Source organism: Alligator sinensis, unplaced genomic scaffold, assembly GCF_000455745.1.
Source record: "Alligator sinensis unplaced genomic scaffold, ASM45574v1 scaffold140_1, whole genome shotgun sequence".
NCBI classification, from domain to species: Eukaryota; Metazoa; Chordata; order Crocodylia; family Alligatoridae; genus Alligator; species Alligator sinensis.
This window is the reverse complement of record NW_005841836.1, coordinates 4130854-4147685: the sequence shown is the minus strand read 5'-3', so window position 1 is coordinate 4147685 and position 16832 is coordinate 4130854. Positions and strand designations below refer to the sequence as shown.

The following is a 16832-nucleotide window of genomic DNA, read 5'->3' as shown; positions in this document are numbered from 1 at the left end:
TCCCTACATTTGTTCTAATTCAAACTGTACAGATTTTTGTCTGTGAAAAACCAGTAACATTTCTGGGTTTTGTTGCTAATCCCCTGTACCCAAAATGGAACATTTCTAAAAAAAAAAAAAAAAAAAAATCTCTGAAAAATCTTTCATTTCTTTCTGACTCTTTGCAGAAAATGCCTACCATTTTCTGTCCTGTTCTTATATATAATCCAAAAATGGGGTCTAATTTATTGACCTCGTGCATTTATAACAGTTTGAACCTGGAATAATATGGTGAATCAGATCCATAAACATCTAACCTCCATAATTAGGCTGTAGAAAATACTATTCCTTCATCACATTATAAATTAATGCCATTTTAACTTGCTTACAGCACTGTGCGATTAATGTCTTTTATTTCAAAAGAACTGCAGTTTTAAGAGCAACAAAGCTTTCTATTGTGCAGTGAATTATCAGTTTCATTCTACTGAAATCACGTCAGTCTCTAAATCATTCAGATAAACATACAGCATATAGCCATCATATCTGCACTTACATGTTGCCAACTCACTCCTAATAAAGAAGTTAATTCAACATTTATGACACTATCAAGGTGTGTTAGGATGAAAGAGAACACAAGCCTTTTAAGTCAGTTCCTTGGTTTTTATTGTGGATTGTTTCATTTTCTCTAGCAAAGGACTTGGGTCATATTTAACCATTAACAATGTTGACATACATGCCTCAAATCATACAATAAACTAAAGATCTTTCAAGGACTATAAGAAAATTGGATAAATGCAAAACACTCCTTTAAAGGATAGTAGCATTTTTTTATTGGTACTTGCTTCAGGACACTGCTAAATGCAATGGTCTGCAAATCTGAATGCCATATTTTCTTGCATACAACACACACTGGAATATAATATGAAGCTTGATTTTGAAAAGCAGAATGAAGAATAAAAGATTTTTCCAGAAGTATGGCTGTATAGAGCAGGGACAGAACCTAATCTCCAGCTGACTCGCCTTCCTTTTCCTGATTAACTAAAGCTAAAACCTGGTCTATTCCAAAAAACTGGCCTTCATGGGTGGACCTACAATTCTGAAAAGAGCTAAAGAGTCTCTAAAACCTATGAAACAGGAGACAGCAAAACTGACCTAAAAAGGGTTGGCTTAATGAGTAGAACATCAAGACCACTAAAAAGATAAGATGATCTGCCAAGATAGGGAAGAAGAAGAGGGAGAATTCACCCTTACTGCAGGAGACCAGCGGCTTGCCACCAGTGCGCACAGCAGCCAGCCGCATTTCTGGAGTTGAGTGCATGTTCTGGATTGGCCCAGGATGCGCCGTGCCAAGTATTTCCAGCCCTAGGGAAGGGCAACCCAGGGGAGAATCCAGCGCTTGGAAGTCAGAGATGCTAGGGAGCTTCCTTGCCGATGCTGACCTGCCGACAGCCAAACAGGATCAAACTGCTGGGGAGAAGGCAAAGGAGATTGGAGGACCTCTGCCAGAGGAAGTATCACTGTAGAAGTCTGGAATGATGGGATATGGTTGGGCAGAAGCCTCTCTCTCTCTCTCTCTCTCTCTCAGAGTAAATGAGGGAGAGGAGAATGAGGAGCTGGAGAGCTTAGCCATCCCAGAAGGCAGGATTACTCATCGAGGACTGCTTGTGGAAGCCTGGAGGGACAGTATTCAAGTTTTTTTCTTTGGTACTCACCTTGACTGAGAAAGTTGGGGTTTTTTCTTTTTCCTATCTACAAGTGGACTTGTCAAATTGTCCCAAGTGAAGCCAGCAGCTGGGCTGTGACCCAGGCCCTTTAAGTCCAGAGGGACCGGGGTTTGTACAGCCCTGCCCAGGAAAGAAGTCACCTCAGAAGTTGTTGTGTTTTCTTTCTTTGATTTAATAACTGAGGTGTGGCAAGGTTGAAGTGAAGGGGAAGGAGGAGCCACATAAATCCATCCAGCCGCATGGTCCAAGGTGATTTTTTTCCCCTTTTTCCTTTGCAAGAACCTCCCACTAATACTAACCAGAAATATCAAAGACATGGCAGACAAGAATGCAACATCAGGGAGGGGCAAAGGAAGTAATTATCATACCTCCTTTGCCCATTAACAGAAGTGGGAGGGATGCTGTCACACTGAGGACCCAAGCCTTATAGCATCTACCCTCGTCACAACCATTAACACCTGTGGAGTGAAGAACAATGAAACATTAAGTTCAACTCCTTCAGCTGCCTGAATAGTAATGCAACAGTGGCTGCATTGTGGAGTAAGAATCAAATCAGGGTACTTCTATTTGGGGCAGAAAATCAGCTTCCCTGTTTGATACCTGTACCCCAATTTGGGGGGTCTGATTTTGGGAGAGAAGGTGCATAGTGCTGTAAGAAAATATGGTACATTTCACATTTGCACTAAGAAATGCATTCAAATGGACAACATTTAGTCACAGGATCTGCTATGCCAGTAACTCAGGAAAATGTTTAATTTCATAATAAGAGCTTGACTCCATTTGGCACAAGAATTACTGCACATGTTTTTCCTAAATGCATGATCATTAGCAGTTGTTGAAAATCTTGTCACGACTTTTTTCACAGAAAATTAGATTTTGGGGCTAAACATCTGTTGCAAGCAGTACCTTATTTCCTCAAATATGTTTGATTTCTCCCATCAAAAACTGAAAAAAAAACAATATTTATAGTTGCCAAAAATCAAATATTTTTAAATTTAAAATGCATTTTCCAGAAGGAAAAATATACCCATTTTCCAGTCAGCTGTAATACTCATTATGAGGCTTAAGAAACACTTTTGAAATGTTTTCTTAAGTATTTCTGAAATATTGATGCAGTCTTTGATAGCTAGGTATGTAAGGTTTCTGTACTGAAGCTAATAGTATTTTAAGTACATTACATTTCTATCAAATAATACTCTTCAAGCTAATCGAGTATGAGTGTAGGAAGATCAGACTACTTTATTGCAGTATGTTAGTGGGGCCAGTTCTGATTTGCACCCATTTAAATGAGAGGAAGAGAGAGCCCAATTTTGGATAGTACTGAGAAAACCCTAATGAGTTAGTTAAACCATCACAACCCGCAACCTCAGTGAAGATGTGCTTAAATACATTGAATTATTTCTGAAAATAGTATAGCTTGCAGTATTATGCCAGTATTTTGCACTGGCAAAATACTGAAATAAACTGAAATGAGCAAAGCAAGAGTTAAACCAGTTCAAAGGTGTGCTTATGAGGGGTTTGCCCTAGTTGAATTAGGTAGTTTTAAGTATTTTTATTATGTATTACTTGCATTAACAAAGCCCTGGAGAGTCCTTGTGAAGTAGCTGGGTTCTGTTCTGTCCACTGATGTTCAAACAACACATGCTGCTCCAAAGAGCTTACAAGCTAAGTATAATGCAATTGAATTAAACTGATACAAAATGTTCTAGTCTAGAGAAGGCTTCAGAACTCCTAGTGCTGGTTTTCAACTACAGGAACTAATATTAGCAATATCTTATGTATTGTGGGGGCAGGAGGTAGGAGAAACATTAGGCCATTTTAGAAGAGATGGGCATTGATTAAAAAATGTAGCAAATAGAGAAGGGCAGCAGTTAAAATCCTGAAAATAACCACACCTGCATTTCAGGGTAATTTGGATCTGGTTCTGGATCAGTTTTCCTCTCACTGACAGGGGTTTAAACCAGAAGCAACTCAACTGTATATTTCTACTCTGGTTAATGAATGAGTGACCTCACTAGAGCTGCTCCAGTTCTATAATGAGGTTTGTGAGGGCAGCCCAGTGATCTGGAGGTTGCAGTATAAACCATAATAAACTGATGCAATTACTCTTTAATTTCAGGCCCAAGAAGCTGTCATTAAAACCCATCAAGCAATATTGGTTTGTGTTTAAAGACACATCAATATCTTATTTTAAAAGCAAGGAAGTGGGACAGGGAGAACCCATCGAGAGGCTCAACCTAAAAGGTGGGAATTTGTCTCTCCTTTATCCTGTTTACTCTATTTTATTTATAAACTGAAAGAATAAATCAGAAGTTGACAGTACCCAGAATTCTGAAAGGAGATAGATGCAGTAGCATGCAGTCCTACAGCTGTTAGTAATCCAGGTGCTTGATTATACAAACTTCACCTACAAGATGAAGTCAAGCATAAAAGATCAAATATATTAGCCTGACAGAAGGCATTCCTAACGCATCTGGACCTGACTTGCAAAGTCTGCCACTGAGCAAATGGAAAGGATGAGACACTATCTGAAATATTTATATTTCCAAAAAGTTTTACTCTATGTTTAATGCAAAGATTTACATCAGTCCTTGGAAAAGTATTCTGGTCATAGAGGACAAAAGGGTAACATTTCAAAAGTGGCTAAGTGGTTTAGGGGCGTAAGTCCATCATCAGACTTTTGAATATGGGTCTTTGGGTCCTAAGTCACTGAGATCACTTTGGGAAAGTTCCTCATCCCACAGAACAGAGTAACACAATGCATAGCTTTTGCTTAAAAGCAAAAAGAGGTCTTACATACCTCACTGCCCAGCTTCTTGTGATCCATATCAGGCAATGTTCTCCATAGGAGCAAGGGTGCTCATCATCTTAGAACCAAGTCAGGGTAGTTATTTAGGAGCCTAGCAGTGAAAGGGAAGTCTTTCTTTAGGTATGATGTTTTAAAAAACCTTTGGCCAATGATCTCAGAAGACAAACATCCCTTTCAGGCATTACATTAAATACTTAATATCAGTGGCATAAAAACTAAATCAATCAATCCTTTGCCTCTTCTTGATCCTCTGTGATTTTAGGATGTGAAGTTGTCCCGGATGTCAATGTAGCAGGGAAAAAGTTTGGAATTAAATTAATGATTCCTGTTGCTGACGGCATGAATGAAATAAATCTGAGATGTGATAATGTGAGTAATAAGACAAGGGACATTCTTTATTCAGAATTTTTATTACAGCAACACATAGGAAGCCCCATTGAGAATAAGGGCCCCACTGTGCTGGGACCTGTTATAGGCTAATAAAGATGTCCCTGAGAGCATACAGCCCACAGGTAATACAAGATGCAACAAGTGGACAAAACTGACCAGCGGCACACAGTTAAGTTGGAAGCATATAAATACATGCCCCTAGCTTTGGGAAGAGGATTATGGGTTAATTTTCCCAAAGCACATCAGTGACTTGGGAGCTTAGGTTCCATTTTCAAAACAAATTTGCTTTTGAAAATGGGACACAGGGTGACAATGGAGCAGAGATTATTCACTTATTTACAAGGAGAGCTGCTGGCGGAAAAATTGAACACTGAAAAATTTCAGGAGAAACAAAATGTTTTATTACATTTGAAATTTTCCATTTTTTTAACTTTAACTTCCCTTGCTTTTTTGAAAATAAATCTTTTTTCACTTTGCTGAAAATAAAAAATAGTAGAGGAGGGTGTAGTAAAAAAAAAAGATAGAGCAGTTTTCTTCTGTCATCAAGCCAAAATCTTTATTTAAATGTATTGTTTCCAAATTTGTCACAGAGACACGTTGATCAAAATTAAAATTATTTGTGAAAATTTATTTTTCTAAACAAAAAAACGTTTTCCTGAAATATTTCCAACTAGGTCTGATTCCAAAATGTTGAATTCCATTCCTTTTTGTAGCTGTAGTTGGAAGAAAAAGAAACTCTTTCACATATATTCACTTGAGTAAAACACTGAATTTGCTTCTGATGTTTTAATTTCCCCAGTATGCTCAGATATGCTGAACAGCCACTGTTGCTGTTGAAGTCAGTGGGTGCTGAAGAGGCTCAACATTGCCAAAAATCTGTTTCCCATATAGATTCCCTTTCTGTGGCTGTTCTATCAAATAAGAACATAAACAGAAAAAGCTGATTACAAAGGATCTTCAGAGAATATTCAAGGGAAGTGTCTTTGAACTCACACGTGTCATTGCTCTGGAAAGCTGATTCCATGAGCTATACCTGCCCAATCAGAGAAGAATAATAGTGACACGTGACATGGGTGCTCAGGCAAAATTGACTGAGCTAGCTTGGCTGATCACAGCAAACTACTTATGAGCAAGAATTATGTGTGTAGACTCTTTGACCAATTATTTCTAACAACCGGATGTATATTGCAGGAGAATCAGTATGCCGAGTGGATGGCTGCTTGCATCTTAGCCTCAAAAGGCAAAACAATGGCTGACAGCTCCTACCAGCTTGAGGTCCAAAACATCCTGTCGTTTCTCCAGATGAAGAATAGGACTATGTCTCCCCAAGCAGTCTCTGATCCAGAAAGCATGGAGATGAAGCCAGAATGTTTTGTCTCACCACGCTATGCAAAAAAATACAAATCTAAGCAGGTATCTTAAGTAATTGTGTTTAGGCTGACTCTGGAGACTAGGGAGATGATGGATTGCAGAGTAGAGACCTGAGTTAAACTGGCATAGATGGACATGGTGAAAACTCTCAAGAGGCTGCTGGCCGCACCCAGGAAAATTGTACCATCACAGTTCTCTCTGGGGTTTAAGTTTCGTACTTGCTTCCTCCAAGGAAGCTCCCTGCGGAGCCATCAGCCATGGCCCATTGTGGGGTCCAGAACACACTGAACACTAGGGGTGGGAAGATGTTGCCTCTAGCATAGGCAGAAAGACTCTTTCCTCCAGCGGGGGAAAAGAGAGAGTGAACTTCTCCTGGTACTCTAACCCCTTCCCCAGTTGAGTCAGCTTAATCCTGGGTAGGTTTCACTGGATCTGCATTAAATCAGTTTGATTCAGCCACCCCCAGCAACAATTCAAATCTATCCCCCTCTACCAGAAGCTTGGAAGGGCAGGGCTACCTGTACTCAGTCCCCATCTCAGGGAATTTCTTACAGGTCCACAAAATCAGGGGGTCCATTGGCGTAGGCTTCATGCACCTCCCCAAAGAAGCCCTGGAGCCAGATCAGGAACCGTCTCAGTGAGGCTGTCTCCTAGCATAGGGCACCTTTGTTAGTCCCAATTTATTTGTAACTAGGCAGAGCATTGTGCCTACAGCTGGCTGGGTGCATGAAGGTGTAACAAGCAGTACATAAGCCTGGCACTCTGGGGGAGCTTGCATTTCATACGCTCCCTCATGATCAGCTGCAGGACTGCTCTGCTGGGCCCTGCAGTCAGTCAGAGTCCAATACCTTGTGCTCTGGCTGGCTCCAAGGCAGGGTGTCTTACATTCCAGCAGGGTTGCTCATCAGTGTCTCTAAGCTTGGCAGTCCTGTGCATTGCCATGTATTTCATTGGCACTAGGGGGCACGTTGGGACAGAACCAACAGAAACAGCACTGATGAACAGCAAAAAGAGAAGCCTGAGAACTAGCAAGAATCCTGCCAAAGAATGGCTAGCCTGAGGCAGCACAGCATGTCTGAGCAAGAAAGGACTATCATCCTGGGATAGCTGGGATCAGAGCATGGGAATGTGCAGCTCAGAAAACTAAATGTTTTCCCCATCTGTTGTCACCTCGCTGATAAGCAACGAACTGAAGGCTTCCTTGATACCGTACAGCTGCTCTCTGCCTCTCCAGCAGGGCAGAGCAGCCATAAACCCAATAGACTTGGAATCATGCTGTTTCTCCAAGCCTAAGGTAGAATAAAGCCACTACAGGTGCTCCCATGCCTCACTGTTTCTGGGCTCCCATGCTGGAGATGTAGCCAAGGGAAGGGTGAGGGATCAGGGAATTTTTACATCCTAGCCATCTCTAGCAGTAGGATGTCCCTAGGTGGTTGCAGGCAGCAAGCAGAAATTAAAGCAGTCCTAAGGTTTCTCTACATTATGCTGGAGGTAGGGCCAGTGCAGCATAACATGACGATCAAGCAACCATTCTTACAGTACATCTTCCCTAAGTCTTTACTGAGCAGAACTCAGTCTCAGCTCAAAATCCATGTAACTTGTTTGCTTAGGGTGGTGACCCAGTAAGTTTCCCTTGTGTGTTTGAATGTGGCCCAGGTGCTCATGCTATTCTGTTTAATTAAAAGAAAGGAAAATGTTTGCATAGTATAGCAGTCAGCCAACCAGCTGAAACCCTTCTATCTCTGCATTTCTCAGTTGGCTGCCCGCATTCTGGAAGCCCATCAAAACGTGGCACAGATGTCACTGGTGGAAGCCAAGTTGCGTTTTATTCAAGCATGGCAGTCCCTCCCTGAGTTTGGCTTAACCTACTATATTGTAAGGTAAGAATTGCAAATCATGTCACACTGCCCCACTGCTTTCATGGTCAGTGATTTTCAGAGACTCCTTTGAAATCCTGTTTAGACAACATGGTCTTACCATTTATTTCAAGCACCTCTTAATGCTTGTAGAACATTAGTGCTTGACCAGTGGTAGCACTGTGGAGCTCAGGTCACGGACCAGGACTTCATCAGGTTCGGCTTTGGACACCTGGTTGCATTTTGGCAGAAGTTAATGTGCAAGTAGGATTAAATTTAATTCTTTATTCATACCAACTCGCTAACATGTAACAGAGTCATTCCTTTCTCAGAGGGTGCATGTACACAAGATGCTTTACCACACAGTTGACTGACTGACTGTGTGATAAAGCATCACCATCTACACGTACAAATGCTTGCTGTGCAATCAGTTAGTCAACTGCAGGGTTAATTTGCTACCTGCAAATTCAGGTAGCAAATTAACCTTGTCATAGTGACTGTGTAGTAGCCCACATGTACATGGCCAACCAGGAGCAAATTTGCTCCTGGTCAGCCCAGGCAGCAGGAGAACAATCTGCTGGGGCGGGCTCCAAGCTCGGAGCCTGGCCAGAACAATGTCCCCCTGCCCCAACAGCAGGCAGCTCCCAGCCCCAGTTCTTCAATCGCAGCTGGGGCTGGGAGATTGCTCCCTGCCCCCGGAAGCTGCCTGCTGCTAGGGTGGGCTCTAAGCTCGGAGCCTGGCCAGGACCATGTCCCCCTGCCCTAGCAGCAGGCAGCTCCTAGCCCTGGCTCTGCGCTGAGCTTGGAGCCCGCCCTGGCAGTGGGCAGTTCCTGGGGGCAGGGAGCAATCTCCCAACCCTGGTTGTAATCTCGGAGTTGGGGCCAGGAGCTGCCTGGGCTGGGGGGCATTGTCCCAGCTGGGCTTCAAGCTTGGAGCAGGCAGCTACCTGGGGGCAGGGAGCAATGTCCCAGCCCCTGCCCTAATCAGGGAGTTGGGGCCAGGAGCTCCCTGCACCAGGAGAGTTCCCCGCCCAACCTGGAGTTGGCTGGGACCTGACTCAGAACAGGACAGGTCACAGCCAGCCCCGGGCTTTGCAGGGAAGCCCTGCTGGGTACAAGGCTTGTCCCCATGGGCATTTTACACATGGTCCAGGGGATATAGGGGAATGCTTTAATTAGTGAGCCACACTAATTAAAAGCACCTGAGCATCACATGTATCAGTGTCTCCTGTGCTGAAAAATGGTGGTGGGGGGCTTTGAACTAAAGTTCATCGAACGAACTTAGTTCAAAGAACCCTGCCACCATTTTTCAGCATGGGGATGACGATACACATGATGCTGGAGTCTGCTGGAGCATGTTAATTTCCACGCTCGATTAGTTGACTTGATTAATCAAGTCTGCTCAGACGTACTGGATTTCTAGTGCATCAGAGCTGGCTCCCTGCACATGCATAAGAGCCCATGTGCATGAAGCAGGAGAGCTCTGCAGCAGCGGCTTTCCTGCCCCGTGCACATCGGGACCCCTCTTGATGTATACAGGGCACAGAGATAGCTGTTAGGCCTGTGCAAACAGGGAAGTATTCAATTCAGATTCAGCTGATTTGAAAGACAGTGATTCAATTCAGATTCAGATCACTGTCCCAAATCAATTCAGCCAGATCAGCTTCGGAAGATTCAGCACTGATTTGGAGAGATTCGGAGATTCGGCCATGGACGATAATGGGGAAACACTGAAATACCTCTGACTTTGGCTGATTTGGATTAAAAATGCAGGGATAGTAGCCCTTTCTGAGGGCATGAAGCCTGCTAAGTTTCAAGGAGATAGGTACAGGGGTTTCTGGGAAACTGCACCTCAAGCTGCTGACAAGCAAAACTCATGACATGGGTGACACTGTGTGTGTGTGTGTGTGTGTGTGAAGATGTGCCCTCACCAGCACTGGGGCCTCTACACAACACAGTAGTGTCCCCAATGAGGCCTCCTCCTCCCCTACAGCCTTATCTGGTCCACTACTTTACATGACAACAGGAAATAACTTAGTAAGCAGCACAGTAGCACCAGCAGCATCTCAGGCAGCCAAACTGTCAAAGACTAGAGCCTTTCTTTCCTTTCCTGCAGGAGTTTCTTCTCCAGCAGCTGGCAGAGAACTCTCCCTGCCAGCCCCAGCTCTGGGGCTTAGATGTGCTCAAGGCCCTGTGTCCTTCTGGTCAGCTGACCAGGGATAGGTGCTAGGGGTGTTGGTCTAAGGACATGGCACTGGCAGAAAAGGTCCTTTGGGTCAATCTGGTATCTTTCAGTAGACCAGCTGAATAGTTAGAGAAATATATCTTTGCAAGCTTTCGGGTTGAAAAACCCTTTGTCAGGCTGAGGAAGCACCTGCACTTGGTCTGTGCTGTTACTGGATGGAAGGAATAGAAAAAAAGCCAGAGGCTGGCATGCAGTGCAGGCAAGAAAGCCAGTCAGTGAAAATGGAAATGGAGACATCAGGGGGCGAGGGAAAGGCTGGGGGTGGGGAAGGGAAAGGGGTTTGGACCGTACTGGACCAGCCAGCGTGTAGACTGTACTGGACCAGCCATCTCCTGATGCCCTCCTTCAGCTGCCTCACAAGTGCCTCCATATCTGGTGACAGCAGCTTGCCCCAGCCAGGAACATCAATCCCCTGGAACTTCTCCATTTGTCTATGAAGTTCCCTCACTACGGGGATCACCTAGCTAAGGAGGGCATCACCAGCGCTGAGGGTCTCGGTGGCCTCAAGGAAGGGCTTGAGGACCACCAAGATCTGGGAGATGGTATCCCACTCAGCTCTGTTAAGGGGGCCGCTGATCTCAAACTCCCTGAGCAAGGCCATCTCATGGATGGCCTTCTGTTGCTCCACCAGCCTTTCCAGCATCAGGTATGTGGAGTTCCACTGAGTCTCCACATCCTGCATAATTTTGTGCTGCAGGATGCTCAGCTCTGCCTGTTTCTCCCACAGCATCTTGCCCCCCACCCTTGATGCTGCGGTGGAAGTAGTCCACCACATTCCTGCATTTTGAATCAGCTGGGTGGTAGTGATGATGCCATCACCGGAAGCCCTGTCCCTCTCCAAGGCATCCCTCACTATGAGGTGCAGCTTATGTGCCACACAGCAGATGCCAACAAAGTTGGCATCACGGACAGCCTTGACCATATTGGCCCCATTGTTGGTGACCATGAACCTGTGGGTGAGCTCGCCCTGCCCAGTGACCCACCCCTGTACTATGCGGTCCATGGCCAACATGATCTCCCTTGCCCTGTGGGACTCATCCATCACCTTGGCTTGAAGGAGAACCCACCGACAGCCTGACTGGTCACACCAGTGCCCTGTGAGGGAGAGGTAGGCGTGATCTCCACCCTGGCTGCACCAGGAGTCAGAGGTGAAGTGCAAGGCTACCTGCAGTCCTGCCTTGCACAGATACTCCCTCAAGTACTCCCTGCATGTCTCATGCAGGGAGAGCACCACCATCCTGCTAAAGGTGGTGCGTGCAGGCACTTGGTAGGATGGTGCAATGAGCACCATGAGTCGCCTGAACCCTCACCGCTCAACTAAGGAGAAGGGCTGGCCATCCAGAGCAAGATTCATAGATTGTAGAGTCAGAAGGGACCACAGTGGATCATCATGTCCAACCCATCTCCCCAGTGCTCTGGGTGATCTCCCTTGCAACACACCCCGCTTTGTCTGAGGCTTTCCCCCACCACTCCAGGGTGGCCTGCCTCTGCTTTTGGGGGACGGGGGCTTTGGAGCAAGAGGGGGACTTCCCTTTGGGCATGCTCCCACTGGTGCCAGGCTGAGGAGGAAGAATGGCAAGGGAGTGCTGCCTCCTCAGCTGCAGCAGCATTGCCATGGTGGTGAAGTGTTTCACCTCCTTGCCTCGGCTGATCTGCCTTCAGCAGTGCTGGCAGATAGCATACTTGGGATCATCTGCCACCTCAAAATGATCCCACACTACACTACTCCCCCACTGGGTTCAGGGTGGGGATCCTGCCTTATACGCATCCTCACCAGGCAGAGGCACAACACCAGGAGGAGCTGACATCTGAGCCACTTGTTTCCACAACCTCCTTTGAAGTGCCTTTCTGACAAGGAGACCTGGGTCTAGGGGAATTTTGAGGGGTGTGGAGCACAAACTCAGATTCCCCCTCAGTCCCCAGAATTTCTTTAGCTAGGGTACTCGGGTCCCCTAGTTCCAGATTCAGCTCCTCCTCTGGCAGTGGAAGGCTTACACTGGGAGATGAAATTGGGGTGGGGGAGACTGTCATTCTGTTGCTGGTGCCTATTTCTGGAGTTAGGGGAGGTGGTGCAGGTGCAGGGACAGATACTGCTCCCACCTCCTTGCTTCCACTAGCAGCAGAAGACTCATGGCTACCAGGAAAAAGGGTGTGTCTATGTTTGGGGCAGAGGGAATTTTCAGCTCGAGCTCTCCCCCTACCTCCTCTAGGCCCTCTCCCTCCCCTGCCAGAAAACCTGGTACCTGCCTTTCCAGCATGTTTCATATTAATCTTTCCTGTGCTGGAAGATGTGTCTGTGTGTGTAACTAACTAATAATATATGTTGTCTTCTTCTCTGATGTATGACTGTGTCTGACTTCTTCTTTTGTGTTGTGTTTACTGTTCTGTGTAAGTAAAATAATCTCTTCTTCTTCTATGACTGACTGACTTCTGTATTGTGTTAATCTGAATCTCTATCTGACTTCTTCTGCGTTGTCTTTAGTCTGTATGTAACTATAACTAATAATATTAATAACTATATATAATCTCTTCTTCTCTGCATGTCTGACTTTTTCTGTGTTGTAATAATACCTGATGACTTCTTCTGTGGTGTGTATGTGTGTAATGTATGTGCTTCCCTGCACAGTGATGGATCACACTGCCAGGGAAAACACAGCTTTCTTTTTAAAAAGTGTGGGGAAAAAAAGCCCAAGAACAAATATAAATTGAAAGAAATAGATTGGATAGGGAAAAGTAGAGGGATTCTAGTTAGTAAGCTATAGCCAATCCTTTCCAAGAACAAAAAGTAGCAGGAGACTGACTAGGTAGGAAGCCAAGCCAGTCCAGTACCTTTCAGATGCTGTTGCTCAGGCAGAAACAGCTCACAAAAGGCACAGAAAGCCTGCAGACAGAGGCTTATATGCTGTTTCTACATCCCCCCACCCCCCCAGAGCACTGTGATTGGAAGGGGACTCAGATAAAGATCACAGTCACTGGCCAGCTAGAGATGTCAGTCTTTCCCCCGCTGCTTCCCCTCCCTCTTCTCAGTTTCTGTTCCCCTGAAAGACTCCCTTCAGAATCTCCAAATCTTTTTCGAATCAATTCAGAGGCTCCAAATTGATTTGGAGGTTTTTTGTCTTGTCTCAGTTCAATTCAGATTTGAAGATTCAGCCTCTGGATCGGGGCAAATCTTCTCCGAATCAAATCGCAAACCGAAGTTTCGCACAGCCCTAACAGCTGTCTCCTGGCCCGATGCTCTCTGCTAGCCCCTGAGCTAGCACCCAGGGGGAGTCTGGAGTTCCCCCTGGCTGCTGTAGTGGGCCACAGCAGGGTGGAAGCAGCCCTCTCCAGGCTGCTCCCAGGAGGGAGCATGTCTAGATGTGCTCCCCCAGTAGGCTTACAGGGCAGTATTTTTACAGCAGCATGGCAGGGAAGGGGGTGGAGGGAAGGAAGTAGTAGTGGTGGCATTGCAGCAGCGGGGGGAGTAGTTGGGTCCAAAGCAGCAGTCTGACATCAGAACTAGCTTCATTAAAGCAGCCTGCTGCTCTGAAAGGTTGCCAGTACTTGAGCTGTGTCACTGTAGCACCTGTCTTCAACTCTAGACTTTCCTAAGGTTTCCAGGGTGAGCTACTGAATCAGACTTCTCTTCACAAAGACGTTTAGCAAAACTGGAAAAGAAAAAAAATCCCTCTATCTTTAAGGGATATTTAGGGGACATTCTACCTAATATATCAGCATTAACTGCCACGTGTCCTACACTGTTGTAGGAACATAAGATTTTTATAGTATGGCTAAAGATGGTTGCTGTGACATCCTGTAAAATGATGGGAAACGAGCGTATATAAAAGTCATGTTCTAGTACACTTTGAGTCCTTTTCCCCAAGCCCAGCTTTGTTAGAAGAGATGCAAATATAGGATCAGAGAAATGCAAAACCCTGATAACAGCTAAGAGAGGTCTTCCCACAGCAAGAGGAGGTGGAGAAAAGGAACCGTTCTTCCTCTAAGCCTTTGTACATAATTCCTTGGGAAGTACTGTCAGACAACAGGAGCTCTGTCGCACAAGAAATTCCAACCTTTCACAATTACATGTTGTTTCATTCTGAAATGGGGGAGAAGGGGACTTACATTTCAAATTGTTTCATGGAATGAATTGAGTTCATTTCCATAACATTTTAGTGTTTTGATAGTGCTGAATTGTTTTGAGGCTTTAGTACTGAAACCCTGTAATCTAAGGCACTAAATATCAAACACAATATAGAAACAGCTTAAGAGAGAAGTCAGCATGAAATTAAACAATAAAGTCAAAACAGTTCATCTTGAAACTTTTGCCATTGGAACCAATGTGTTTTTAGAAAACATTTCAGTTTTGAGAAAACTGAATTACGTGGTGAGAAACAATTCTAGCAACAATTTTTCAAGCAGCTCTATCCTTAGCCTGGTGCCAGGCCCCCACGGAAAGTCTTTCTTGAAAGCCTTGCTTTAACTCTCATCTTCTGCAGGTTAAGCAGTTATGTCTTTATATAGTCACCTAGAGGCAATCACGTGACACTTGGTCAGCCATTCCTTTATCGTGTGTTCTCTGTAAATACTACAACTCCCAGCAGCCCCCAGCCTTAAAGGAGCCATGTCACTGTAATCATAATTCTGGGGGCACGGACCGTCCTTTTGTTTCATGTTTGTACAGTGTCTAACACAGTGGGGTCCTGACCCATGACTGGAGCTCCTAATCACTTCCATACTACTATGACTACTATTACAATAGTGCTAGTAATAGGTAATAATAGTAATAGATAATAATAGAGAAGTCCTGACTGTGCATTTCTAGAGACCAGTGCTCCATTACATATTCCTTAACATTTTCCATATACTGTACTTACTGTACAGTCACCTGTTATTTCCCTGTATTGTTGGTGGTCAAACACCCACATTCTCATGAGAATGCAGTCTCCTCCTGTTATTTAATACCCGCTTTCATACTTTACCAAGCCACATTCTAGCCTTGCACTATGCACTGCTGTGGAGAATGATGAGAAATTCCTGGATGTGGTAATCCGTTTTTGGTTTGGGCCTGTTCCTGCTACAACACCCACCATTGCTTGGGCTGTCTCTGGCACACTGTGCCTCCCTGGCTGGGTAGGGAGGGTGGGCATTTCTAGGTCAGGAAAAAGGAGGCAGGATCAATTTGCATCTTATAGACTAACTAAATTAGAGGCATATAAAGCACAAGCTTTCATGAATTGGAGCTCACTTCATCAGATGCTGTGTGTGACAGGCCCTGGCCCCTAAATGTGGCCTGGTTGTGCCCTTAAGGCACACTCCCAGGGTGCTTCCACATACTGGGGAGCCTTTCTACCCCAAACCCCTCTCTCTGCTGCCTGTTGCTTGGCCACAGAGAGCCAGTTGAGGTGTGTCAGAGGCCAGCTCCTAGTCCTGTGGTGCTTCAGCCCTACCTTCCTTGCCAGCCCTTAGCAGAAGGGATTTTGCCAGCTGGAAGGATCCCACCGTTGCTGGTCATGTGCTCAGAAAAGATGGATCCCCCATTCCATTGAATAGGGCAAATCAAAATACTCTGGGATCATAAGCATCAGTGACATCAAATGGGTTATGCACAAATAAACAAAAGAATATATATCAGAACAAGAACCCTGCACCTTAAATCCAAGGATGCAGTCCTTAGCCAGCTTCCCAGGTTAGAGAGAAGATCCTGCCTCCAACCCTGTGCCAGAGCCTTCTTCATCTCCCTGTCAGCTTGCTTTTCTCAGCCAGCCTTGGCAGAGGGAAAACTGAAGGCAAAGCCACACTCTTGAGGCAGACTTAAGTACAGTTGCTTATCTGGCCATTAATGATGTCACTCCTTCATTTCTAGCAGGCTCACACTATGCCAACAACTTCCTGTTTCTCCACCCCAAAGGTATATATTTACCAGACTAGAATTCTTTCCTGCTGCGATCAAGACCAAGAGCATACATGCATCCTTTCAGACATGGAGATTTGCTAATCCAATGTCCGTCTCTCTTGTAATTTCCCCAGTGGGAAATGTTCTCCTTGTATCTACGTGTTACACTTGGGCCCCTTCTTTAAAGAGTAAATTCATCATTGTCTGGCAGGGACCATTTGAGAGTAAACAACTCTTATCAAATTCTAATTCTCAGCCATTGTATGAACATTTGGGACAGTTCTAAGTACAAACCGTTGAGGGCCAATTAATCACTGCCTTATTAAATACAACCTCGGCTATATTGTAAAGATAGGTCAAAATTACATTATATCAAATGCTAAAGTACATTTAGTTATGAAAATGACAACAAAACACAGCTCCAGCCTGGTTACAAATAGAAAACAAACACCACAGGAGTAAATCTAATTTAGAAGAATGCCCACACATGCCATATGGTGAACCCCAAAGGGCAACTTGGTTTTGGGGGCAAATCCATTACTGTGGAAGGGTGTGCACAGGGCAATGTATAAAAATGGAAAGA

General features: G+C 44.9%; 1 protein-coding gene across 2 annotated transcripts in view; it reads left to right on the top strand.

Moving 5' to 3' along the window:
• The window catches only part of FERMT1 (fermitin family member 1), a 34485-nt gene that overhangs the window by 14019 nt on the left and 3634 nt on the right, over positions 1-16832 (top strand). For both annotated transcript variants that reach the window (XM_006015440.2, XM_006015439.1), the window contains exons 11-14: positions 3823-3947; positions 4775-4881; positions 6094-6315; positions 8029-8153. In XM_006015440.2, the coding sequence (XP_006015502.1) occupies positions 3823-3947; positions 4775-4881; positions 6094-6315; positions 8029-8153 (579 nt within the window). The remainder of the gene's footprint in view (positions 1-3822; positions 3948-4774; positions 4882-6093; positions 6316-8028; positions 8154-16832) is intronic.